Source organism: Mustelus asterias, unplaced genomic scaffold (assembly GCF_964213995.1).
Source record: "Mustelus asterias unplaced genomic scaffold, sMusAst1.hap1.1 HAP1_SCAFFOLD_1711, whole genome shotgun sequence".
NCBI classification, from domain to species: domain Eukaryota; kingdom Metazoa; phylum Chordata; class Chondrichthyes; order Carcharhiniformes; family Triakidae; genus Mustelus; species Mustelus asterias.
In genome coordinates, this window is record NW_027591656.1 from 1 (window position 1) to 13,234 (window position 13,234).

The 13,234-nt window shown below is 59.5% G+C and overlaps 1 protein-coding gene across 1 annotated transcript in view; it reads right to left on the bottom strand.

Moving 5' to 3' along the window:
* Positions 1 to 3,442: 3,442 nt before the first annotated feature.
* The window catches only part of LOC144488615 (uncharacterized), a gene marked incomplete at its 5' end in the record, with an annotated part of 63,882 nt that continues 54,090 nt past the window's right edge, over positions 3,443 to 13,234 (bottom strand). Inside the window, 3 exons of the mRNA XM_078206677.1 lie at positions 3,443 to 3,787; positions 4,587 to 4,778; positions 5,779 to 5,916. Of these exons, the coding sequence (XP_078062803.1) occupies positions 3,443 to 3,787; positions 4,587 to 4,778; positions 5,779 to 5,916 (675 nt within the window). The remainder of the gene's footprint in view (positions 3,788 to 4,586; positions 4,779 to 5,778; positions 5,917 to 13,234) is intronic.

Genomic DNA, 13,234 nt, shown 5'->3' on the forward strand with positions numbered 1-13,234 from the left:
AACACAAAGAAATTCTCTGGGAGTCCAACTACCTTTCCTCAATGCAAATGGTAATGCTAGAAATCAGCCAAGCTCCTCCACAGGGAGAGTCTGGTTCAAAGTCAAAGTGCATGTGAATCTGCGAGACAGCATTCATACACATTCGCGAGGACAGGTTCACAACTGAGTGCAGGATTATGCAAAGGATTGCACAAAGTGGCTAAAATCTGCACTCACAATCAAAGAACCAGATAGCACAGTAGGCCATTCAGCCCCTTGTGTTGGCGCCAGCTCTTTGAAACAACAATCCAATGAGTCCAGCTGCTCTGCTCTCCCCACTTGGCCTGACAACCTTTTCCCTCTTCATTTATCCAGTTTCCTTTTGTTTGTTCTTTTGGATTGGTTTTCACTCCCCTTTTTGTAATAGACTGAAATGTGAACAGAGCTTGTGTTTGACCTTTATAGTGGCCTCGGACGTCCCAGCACCCCCTCAGAATGACCAATAGTCCTTGCACACCCACAGCACTGAGTCGGCTTCCTTTACTTTGTGTATGGTTACAAACCCTCCAATGAAGTGTGACATGGGTGGACTGCAGAGAGACACTGATACAGATGAAGCAGACGCCATCAACCAAGCAGAGGCAGGTAGCTGAGCTGAGTGTGTGTAGACAGTGTACAGAGCACCAGCCTGCGCACGGACAGGAACCCTGGGAGCTCCCGCTTCATGCTGCTCTCAGATCCCGGCCTGCAGGTCTAAAATATCAGAGTGGATGCGGTGTACTAGCCTGTTACTATTCCGACATGAAGGAAGATCTAACAATCTCACCAGGAGAAATCATTTGCTAGATTAGAAATGGGAGGTTAGTCAGTTAGTTAATGACAGCAGTGATACGGACAGACAATCTACATTGCAGTTATTAACTGGATGTCAAAGGAGAGACTGCAAGAAAAAGATGCAGTGACGTTGTGATAGAGAGAGGAGAGATCCAGAGACAGCTAGAAAATCAAAGATACAAAGATGGATAAAGCAGCAGCGAGAGAGACAGCAAAAAGGACATAGAACAGATACAAGAGAAAGGTACACAGCATCCATGGCGTGGAGGAGGGGGCAAGCAGGGTTGGAGGGAGTGGATGGGGGGGGGGGGGGGGGGGGGGGCAGGGGAGGCACCGGCGGAGGGGAGCGAGAGACACACAGAGAGCGAGAGAGGAATAGTGAGCACAATAAAAAATATATAAAGAGAGGTACGCACAGGTGAAAGAGTGATTCAGATAGACAAATGTAATTCTAAACCAGAGGCAGTTCCAGTTGAGAGAATGAGGGGTTTCAGGGAGATGAGTACTGAGGGGTGTATGGGTGAGTGGGAGTGTGTGCATTAAACAAAAGCAGCAACATGGGAGTGAAAAACAGGCTGAAGCAGCAGAGAAGATGGAAAAATCCCTCGTTCGAAAGGGAGTCAGTTATTTAATGCTAACCTGCTCATTCTACTTCATGCAATCTATGGCAGTCTCAGCAGTAACAATACACAGCACACAGGAGTATGCAACTGGTACCTGTCACTGGTCAGTATTCAGGGGAAACTAACATCACAATAAAACCACAACAAATCATTCAGCAGAACATCAGACAGGGCACCTGACCAAACTTCCTCAACAGGGATTCCACAGCGACAGCACAGAGCGGCTCGGTACAGTCATGGGATATGGGGTATACAGTGCACAGACAGAGCTCCACACAGACACCGGGAGGGGGGGCTCCACACGGACACACAGACACCGGGAGGGGGGGCTCCACACAGACACCGGGAGGGGGGGCTCCACACAGACACCGGGAGGGGGGGCTCCACACAGACACCGGGAGGGGGGGCTCCACACAGACACCGGGAGGGGGGGCTCCACACAGACACACGGACACCGGGAGGGGGGGGCTCCACACAGACACACGGACACCGGGAGGGGGGGCTCCACACAGACACACGGACACCGGGAGGGGGGGCTCCACACGGACACCGGGAGGGGGGGCTCCACACGGACACCGGGAGGGGGGGCTCCACACGGACACCGGGAGGGGGGGCTCCACACGGACACCGGGAGGGGGGGCTCCACACGGACACCGGGAGGGGGGGCTCCACACGGACATCGGGAGGGGGGGCTCCACACGGACACACAGACACCGGGAGAGGGGGCTCCACACGGACACACAGACACTGGGAGGGGGGGCTCCACACGGACACACAGACACCGGGAGGGGGGGCTCCACACGGACACACAGACACCGGGAGGGGGGGCTCCACACAGACACTGGGAGGGGGGGCTCCACACGGACACACAGACACCGGGAGAGGGGGCTCCACACGGACACACAGACACCGGGAGGGGGGGCTCCACACGGACACCGGGAGAGGGGGCTCCACACGGACACACAGACACCGGGAGGGGGGGCTCCACACGGACACACAGACACTGGGGGGAGGGGGGGCCCTACACGGACACACAGACACCGGGAGGGGGGGCTCCACACGGACATAACACCGGGAGGGGGGGCTCCACACAGACACACAGACACCGGGAGGGGGGGCTCCACAAGGACACACAGACACCGGGAGGGGGGGCTCCACACGGACACACAGATACCGGGAGGGGGGGCTCCACACGGATACACAGACACTGGGGGGAGGGGCTCCACACGGACACACAGACACTGGGGGGAGAGGGGGCTCCACACGGACACACAGACACTGGGGGGAGGGGCTCCACACGGACACACAGACACTGGGGGGAGAGGGGGCTCCACACGGACACACAGACACTGGGGGGAGGGGGGGCTCCACACGGACACACAGACACTGGGAGGGGGGGGCTCCACACGGACACCGGGAGAGGGGGCTCCACATGGATACACAGACACTGGGGGGAGGGGGGGCTCCACACGGACACACAGACACTGGGGGGAGGGGGGGCTCCACACGGACACACAGACACCGGGAGGGGGGCATCCAACTGATTCTCTGTCAGGTGCTGATTGGCTGGGGTCTATGGGCTGCTGCTCAATGAAATAACTGCCGTCACATGATACACACAATCAAGTTGATTGGCTGTCTAAATCTGGCAAACCTCCTGGGACATCAAAACACCAACTGACATACAACAGGCATGTGAGTTATGGACACGGGACAGCCATCGCCAGCCCTGTCACTCGCTCCTGAGCCCAATATCTTGGTGCTTGTCCCAGTCATTCTGGTGAGACAGGCGATAACGGATTCTCCCTGAGGCACTGGAAGGGTTAATGCAGCTTACTCTCATGCTGCCAGTACACACAGAGGACTGTACATTGCCACAGTGCCAGCAATCCCCTGCTGCCAGCAATCCCCTGCTGCCAGCAATCCCCTGCTGCCAGCAATCCCCTGCTGCCAGCAATCCCCTGCTGCCAGCAATCCCCTGCTGCCAGCAATCCCCTGCTCCCTCCCTATATCAGGACTCCAGGCCGCTGCGTACATCCTACCTTGACTGGAGGCTGGGAGAGCCTTTCGTCTCTAACCTCCTGACCATCTTCCAGCTGCTCCATGTCTGTGTCCAGGCAGTGGTTGGACTTGGCAGCCTGGTCGCCAGCCTCCTGCAGCTCCGTGCTGGGCAAACCCTGAAGCATGGCCAGCACTGCCTCCGGTTTGGGAAGCTTGTTGATTTTAAACTGCTTCTTGTAGTGAGGGGTGTCCTTCCGGATCAGACGCTGCTTCTCGGGAATGAATTCACCTTCACCACCTCCGTCCTCCTCCTCCCGAATTACAGTGTCCGCACTGAAACGCACCATGGGCTGCAAGGTACACACAAACCCATTACAGCACTGTACAGGACAGTCCCTCAATACTGACCCTCTGACAGTGCGGCACTCCCTCAGTACTGACCCTCTGACAGTGCAGCACTCCCTCAGTACTGACCCTCTGACAGTGCAGCACTCCCTCAGTACTAACCCTCTGACAGTGCGGCACTCCCTCAGCACTGACCCTCTGACAGTGCGGCACTCCCTCAGCACTGACCCTCTGACAGTGCGGCACTCCCTCAGCACTGACCCTCTGACAGTGCGGCACTCCCTCAGCACTGACCCTCTGACAGTGCGGCACTCCCTCAGTCCTGACCCTCTGACAGAGCAGCACTCCCTCAGCACTGACCCTCTGACAGTGCAGCACTCCCTCAGTACTGACCCTCTGACAGTGCGGCACTCCCTCAGCACTGACCCTCTGACAGTGCGGCACACCCTCAGTCCTGACCCTCTGACAGTGTGGCACTCCCTCAGTACTGACCCTCTGACAGTGCGGCACACCCTCAGTCCTGACCCTCTGACAGTGTGGCACTCCCTCAGTACTGACCCTCTGACAGTGCGGCACACCCTCAGTCCTGACCCTCTGACAGTGCGGCACTCCCTCAGTACTGACCCTCTGACAGTGCGGCACCCCCTCAGTACTGACCCTCTCACAGTGCGGCACCCCCTCAGTACTGACCCTCTGACAGTGCGGCACTCCTTCGGTTATAGCATAATCAGAGCACTGTCACCATCAATGTTTACGCCTCTGACAGAGAACAACTGGCCATGGGGCTTTGCTTGAGACCTTCACCTCAAAGTAGCTGTCTTCATCACGTTCCTCCTCCTCTCGCTCCATCGTATCATTGCTCTGATCCACTACAATCGCTTCATCTGCCTGAGTTTCCATTTCCAATTCAACTTCTTCCTGCCCCAGGCAGATTCCACCATTCAACACGGGTGTCTCAGGGCCTCGGTTAGGTAACGCACCCAGCCCCTCTTCTTGCTGGAAAGGAACACACAATTTCTGTAGAGGCAATCTCTTAAACATCCCAGAGTCAGAGCAACTCCCCCTCAACCCAGAGACTCTGCATCCACTCCCCCGGGGCCGAGACCCTCACCCACTCCCCCAGGGTGCAGGGGGAGGGAGGAGGGGGCTGCACACACTCCCCTGGGGGCCAAGACCCCAACCCTCCCCCGGGGGTGAGGGGGGGGGGGGCTGCATCCACTGCCCCGGGGCTGGGAGACGCAGCACCCACTGCCCCGGGGCTGGGAGACGCAGCACCCACTGCCCCGGGGCTGGGAGGCGCAGCACCCACTGCCCCGGGGCTGGGAGGCGCAGCACCCACTGCCCCGGGGCTGGGAGGCGCAGCACCCACTGCCCCGGGGCTGGGAGGCGCAGCACCCACTGCCCCGGGGCTGGGAGGCGCAGCACCCACTGCCCCGGGGCTGGTGGGAGGCGCAGCACCCACTGCCCCGGGGCTGGGAGGCGCAGCACCCACTGCCCCGGGGCTGGGAGGCGCAGCACCCACTGCCCCGGGGCTGGGAGACGCAGCACCCACTGCCCCGGGGCTGGGAGACGCAGCACCCACTGCCCCGGGGCTGGGAGACGCAGCACCCACTGCCCCGGGGCTGGGAGACGCAGCACCCACTGCCCCGGGGCTGGGAGACGCAGCACCCACTGCCCCGGGGCTGGGAGACGCAGCACCCACTGCCCCGGGGCTGGGAGACGCAGCACCCACTGCCCCGGGACTGGGAGACGCAGCACCCACTGCCCCGGGGCTGGGAGACGCAGCACCCACTGCCCCGGGGCTGGGAGACGCAGCACCCACTGCCCCGGGGCTGGGAGACGCAGCACCCACTGCCCCGGGGCTGGGAGACGCAGCACCCACTGCCCCGGGGACGGGAGACGCAGCACCCACTGCCCCGGGGACGGGAGACGCAGCACCCACTGCCCCGGGGACGGGAGACGCAGCACCCACTGCCCCGAATCCAAGAGCACTGACCTGCGGTTCTGGTGAGTCAGGTGATGAGGGCTCATCGTGGACTTTCATGGTGAGTGCCTCTCCCCGCCGTTCCTCAATCGCTTGCTTCATCACCTTCAGCTCACTCGGGTGTGGTGTTGCTCGCCGTTGTAACCGGCCCTATCGACAAGCAGCAGAAACATTGCAGCAGGTCAGAGCAGCAGATTGTGCACGAGGCACTCATTTTAACATTCATGTGTTTACATAAAGCACGAGAAACAGCACCGACACACACACCGGAAACACGGGAAACAGCACCGACACACACACCGGGAACACGGGAAACAGCACCGACACACACACCGGGAACACGGGAAACAGCACCGACACACACACCGGGAACACGGGAAACAGCACCGACACACACACCGGGAACACGGGAAACAGCACCGACACACACACCGGGAACACGGGAAACAGCACCGACACACACACCAGGAACACGGGAAACAGCACCGACACACACACCGGGAACACGGGAAACAGCACTGACACACGCACCGGGAACACGGGAAACAGCACCGACACACACACCGGGAACACGGGAAACAGCACCGACACACACACCGGGAACACTGGAAACAGCACTGACACACGCACTGGGAACACGGGAAACAGCACCGACACACGCCGGGAACACGGGAAACAGCACCGACACACACACCGGGAACACGGGAAACAGCATCAACACACGCACCGGGAACACGGGAAACAGCACAGACACACGCACTGGGAACACGGGAAACTGCACAGACACACGCACTGGGAACACGGGAAACAGCATCGACACACACACTGGGAAACGGGAAACAGCATCGACACACACCGGGAACACGGGAAACAGCATCGACACACACACACCGGGAACACGGGAAACAGCGTCAACACACACACCGGGAACACGGGAAACAGCACCGACACACACACCGGGAACACGGGAAACAGCACCGACACACACACCGGGAACACGGGAAACAGCATCAACACACACACCGGGAACACGGGAAACAGCACCGACACACACACCGGGAACACGGGAAACAGCATCAACACACACACCGGGAACACGGGAAACAGCGTCGACACACACACCGGGAACACGGGAAACAGCACCGACACATACACCGGGAACTCGGGAAACAGCACCGACACACGCACCGGGAACACGGGAAACAGCATCGACACACGCCGGGAACACGGGAAACAGCACTGACACATGCCGGGAACACGGGAAACAGCACCGACATGCACAGGGAACACGGGAAACAGCACCGACACATGCACCGGGAACACGGGAAACAGCACCGACACACACACCGGGAACACGGGAAACAGCACCGACACACACACCGTGAACACGGGAAACAGCACCGACACACACCGGGAACACGGGAAACAGCACCGACACACACAGGGAACACGGGAAACAGCACCGACACACACACCGGGAACACGGGAAACAGCATCCACACACGCACCGGGAACACGGGAAACAGCACCGACACACACACCGGGAACACGGGAAACAGCACCGACACACACACCGGAAACACGGGAAACAGCACCGACACACACACCGGGAACACGGGAAACAGCACCGACACACACACCGGGAACACGGGAAACAGCACCGACACACACACCGGGAACACGGGAAACAGCACCGACACACACCGGGAACACGGGAAACAGCACCGACACACACACCGGGATCACGGGAAACAGCACCGACACACACACCGGGAACACGGGAAACAGCACCGACACACACACCGGGAACACGGGAAACAGCATCAACACACACACCGGGAACACGGGAAACAGCACCGACACACGCACCGGGAACACGGGAAACAGCACCGACACACACACCAGGAACACTGGAAACAGCACCGACACACACACCGGGAACACAGGAAACAGCACCGACACACACGGGGAACACGGGAAACAGCATCAACACACACACCGGGAACACTGGAAACAGCACTGACACACGCACCGGGAACACGGGAAACAGCACCGACACACGCCGGGAACACGGGAAACAGCACCGACACACACACCGGGAACACGGGAAACAGCATCAACACACGCACCGGGAACACGGGAAACAGCACCGACACACGCACTGGGAACACGGGAAACAGCACCGACACACGCACTGGGAACACGGGAAACAGCATCGACACACACACTGGGAAAAGGGAAACAGCATCGACACACACCGGGAACACGGGAAACAGCATCGACACACACACACCGGGAACACGGGAAACAGCGTCAACACACACACCGGGATCACGGGAAACAGCACCGACACACACACCGGGAACACGGGAAACAGCACCGACACACACACCGGGAACACGGGAAACAGCATCAACACACACACCGGGAACACGGGAAACAGCACCGACACACACACCGGGAACACGGGAAACAGCATCAACACACACACCGGGAACACGGGAAACAGCGTCGACACACACCGGGAACACGGGAAACAGCACCGACACACACACCGGGAACTCGGGAAACAGCACCGACACACGCACCGGGAACACGGGAAACAGCATCGACACACGCCGGGAACACGGGAAACAGCACTGACACATGCCGGGAACACGGGAAACAGCACCGACACGCACAGGGAACACGGGAAACAGCACCGACACACGCACCTGGAACACGGGAAACAGCACCGACACATACCGGGAACACGGGAAACAGCACCGACACACACACCGGGAACACGGGAAACAGCACCGACACACGCACCGGGGACACGGGAAACAGCATCGACACACACCGGGAACACGGGAAACAGCACCGACACACGCCGGGAACACGGGAAACAGCACCGACACGCACTGGGAACACATGAAACAGCACCGACTCACACACCGGGAACATGGGAAACAGCACCGACACACACCGGGAACACGGGAAACAGCACCGACTCACACACCGGGAACACGGGAAACAGCACCGACACACGCACCGGGAACACGGGAAACAGCATTGACACACGCCGGGAACACGGGAAACAGCACCGAAACATGCCGGGAACACGGGAAACAGCACCGACACGCACAGGGAACACGGGAAACAGCACCCACACACGCACCGGGAACACGGGAAACAGCATTGACACACGCACCGGGATCACGGGAAACAGCACCAACACACACACCGGGAACACGGGAAACAGCACCGACACACACAACGGGAACACGGGAAACAGCATCGACACACACACCAGGAACACTGGAAACAGCACCGACACACACACCTGGAACACGGGAAACAGCACCGACACACGCACCGGGAACACAGGAAACAGCACCGACACACACACCGGGAACACGGGAAACAGCACCGACACACACACCGGGAACACGGGAAACAGCATCAACACACACACCAGGAACACTGGAAACAGCATCAACACACACACCGGGATCACGGGAAACAGCACCGACACACACACCGGGAACACGGGAAACAGCACCGACACACACACCGGGAACACGGGAAACAGCATCAACACACGCACCGGGAACACGGGAAACAGCACCGACACACACACCGGGAACACGGGAAACAGCACCGACACACACACCGGGAACACGGGAAACAGCATCAACACACACACCAGGAACACTGGAAACAGCACCGACACACACACCTGGAACACGGGAAACAGCACCGACACACGCACCGGGAACACTGGAAACAGCACCGACACACACACCGGGAACACGGGAAACAGCACCGACACACACACCGGGAACACGGGAAACAGCATCAACACACGCACCGGGAACACGGGAAACAGCACCGACACTCACACCGGGAACACGGGAAACGGCACCGACACACACACCGGGAACACGGGAAACAGCACCGACACACACACCGGGAACACAGGAAACAGCACCGACACACAGCGGGAACACGGGAAAAAGCACCGACACACGCACCGGGAACACGGGAAACAGCACCGACACACACGGGGAACACGGGAAACAGCATCAACACACACACCGGGAACACTGGAAACAGCACTGACACACACACCGGGAACACGGGAAACAGCACCGACACACGCCGGGAACACGGGAAACAGCACCGACACACACACCGGGAACACGGGAAACAGCATCAACACACGCACCGGGAACACGGGAAACAGCACCCACACACGCACTGGGAACACGGGAAACAGCACCGACACACGCACTGGGAACACGGGAAACAGCATCGACACACGCACTGGGAAACGGGAAACAGCATCGACACACACCGGGAACACTGGAAACAGCATCGACACACACACACCGGGAACACGGGAAACAGCGTCAACACACACACCGGGAACACGGGAAACAGCACCGACACACGCACCGGGAACACGGGAAACAGCACCGACACACACCGGGAACACGGGAAACAGCATCAACACACACACCGGGAACACGGGAAACAGCACCGACACACACACCGGGAACACGGGAAACAGCATCAACACACACACCGGGAACACGGGAAACAGCATCAACACACACACCGGGAACACGGGAAACAGCGTCGACACACACACCGGGAACACGGGAAACAGCGTCGACACACACACCGGGAACACGGGAAACAGCACCGACACACACACCGGGAACTCGGGAAACAGCACCGACACACGCACCGGGAACACGGGAAACAGCATCGACACACGCCGGGAACACGGGAAACAGCACTGACACATGCTGGGAACACGGGAAACAGCACCGACACGCACAGGGAACACGGGAAACAGCACCGACACACGCACCGGGAACACGGGAAACAGCACCGACACACACACCGGGAACACGGGAAACAGCACCGACACACACACCGGGAACACGGGAAACAGCACCGACACACACACCGGGAACACGGGAAACAGCATCGACACACATCGGGAACACGGGAAACAGCACCGACACACACAGGGAACACGGGAAACAGCGCCGACACACGCACCGGGAACATGGGAAACAGCACCAACACACACCGGGAACACGGGAAACAGCACCGACTCACACACCGGGAACACGGGAAACAGCACCGACACACGCACCGGGCACACGGGAAACAGCATTGACACACGCCGGGAACACGGGAAACAGCATCGACACACACCGGGAACACGGGAAACAGCACCGACACACGCCGGGAACACGGGAAACAGCACCGACACATGCCGGGAACACGGGAAACAGCACCGACACGCACAGGGAACACGGGAAACAGCACCGACACACGCACCGGGAACACGGGAAACAGCATTGACACACGCCGGGAACACGGGAAACAGCACCGACACATGCCGGGAACACGGGAAACAGCACCGACACGCACAGGGAACACGGGAAACAGCACCGACACACGCACCGAGAACACGGGAAACAGCATCGACACACACACCGGGAACACGGGAAACAGCATCAACACACACACCAGGAACACTGGAAACAGCACCGACACACACACCTGGAACACGGGAAACAGCACCGACACACACACCGGGAACACGGGAAACAGCACCGACACACACACCGGGAACACGGGAAACAGCACCGACACACACACCGGGAACACGGGAAACAGCACCGACACACACACCGGGAACACGGGAAACAGCATCAACACACGCACCGGGAACACGGGAAACAGCACCGACACACACCGGGAACACGGGAAACAGCACCGACACACACACCGGGAACACGGGAAACAGCACCGACACACACACCGGGAACACGGGAAACAGCACCGACACACACACCGGGAACACAGGAAACAGCACCGACACACGCACCGGGAACACGGGAAACAGCACCGACACACACCGGGAACACGGGAAACAGCACCGACACACACAGGGAACACGGGAAACAGCACCGACACACGCACCGGGAACATGGGAAACAGCACCAACACACACCGGGAACACGGGAAACAGCACCGACACACACACCGGGAACACGGGAAACAGCATCAACACACGCACCGGGAACACGGGAAACAGCACCGACACACACACCGGGAACACGGGAAACAGCACCGACACACACACCGGGAACACGGGAAACAGCACCGACACACACACCGGGAACACGGGAAACAGCACCGACACACACACCGGGAACACAGGAAACAGCACCGACACACGCACCGGGAACACGGGAAACAGCACCGACACACACCGGGAACACGGGAAACAGCACCGACACACACAGGGAACACGGGAAACAGCACCGACACACGCACCGGGAACATGGGAAACAGCACCAACACACACCGGGAACACGGGAAACAGCACTGACACACGCACCGGGAACACGGGAAACAGCATTGACACACGCCGGGAACACGGGAAACAGCACCGACACACACCGGGAACACGGGAAACAGCACCGACACATGCCGGGAACACGGGAAACAGCACCGACACATGCCGGGAACACGGGAAACAGCACTGACACGCACAGGGAACACGGGAAACAGCACCGACACACGCACCGGGAACACGGGAAACAGCATTGACACACGCCGGGAACACGGGAAACAGCACCGACACATGCCGGGAACACGGGAAACAGCACCGACACGCACAGGGAACACGGGAAACAGCACCGACACACGCACCGGGAACACGGGAAACAGCACCGACACACACAACGGGAACACGGGAAACAGCACCGACACACACAACGGGAACACGGGAAACAGCATTGACACACACACCAGGAACACTGGAAACAGCACCGACACACACACCTGGAACACGGGAAACAGCACCGACACCCGCACCGGGAACACAGGAAACAGCACCGACACACACACCGGGAACACGGGAAACAGCACCGACACACACACCGGGAACACGGGAAACAGCATCAACACACACACCAGGAACACTGGAAACAGCACCGACACACACACCTGGAACACGGGAAACAGCACCGACACACGCACCGGGAACACGGGAAACAGCACCGACACACACACCGGGAACACGGGAAACAGCACCGACACACACACCGGGAACACGGGAAACAGCACCGACACACACTCCGGGAACACGGGAAACAGCATCAACACACGCACCGGGAACACGGGAAACAGCACCGACACTCACACCGGGAACACGGGAAACGGCACCGACACACACACCGGGAACACGGGAAACAGCACCGACACACACACCGGGAACACAGGAAACAGCACCGACACACAGCGGGAACACGGGAAACAGCACCGACACACGCACCGGGAACACGGGAAACAGCACCAACACACACACCGGGAACACGGGAAACAGCACCGACACACACACCGGGAACACTGGAAACAGCACCGACACACACGGGGAACACGGGAAACAGCATCA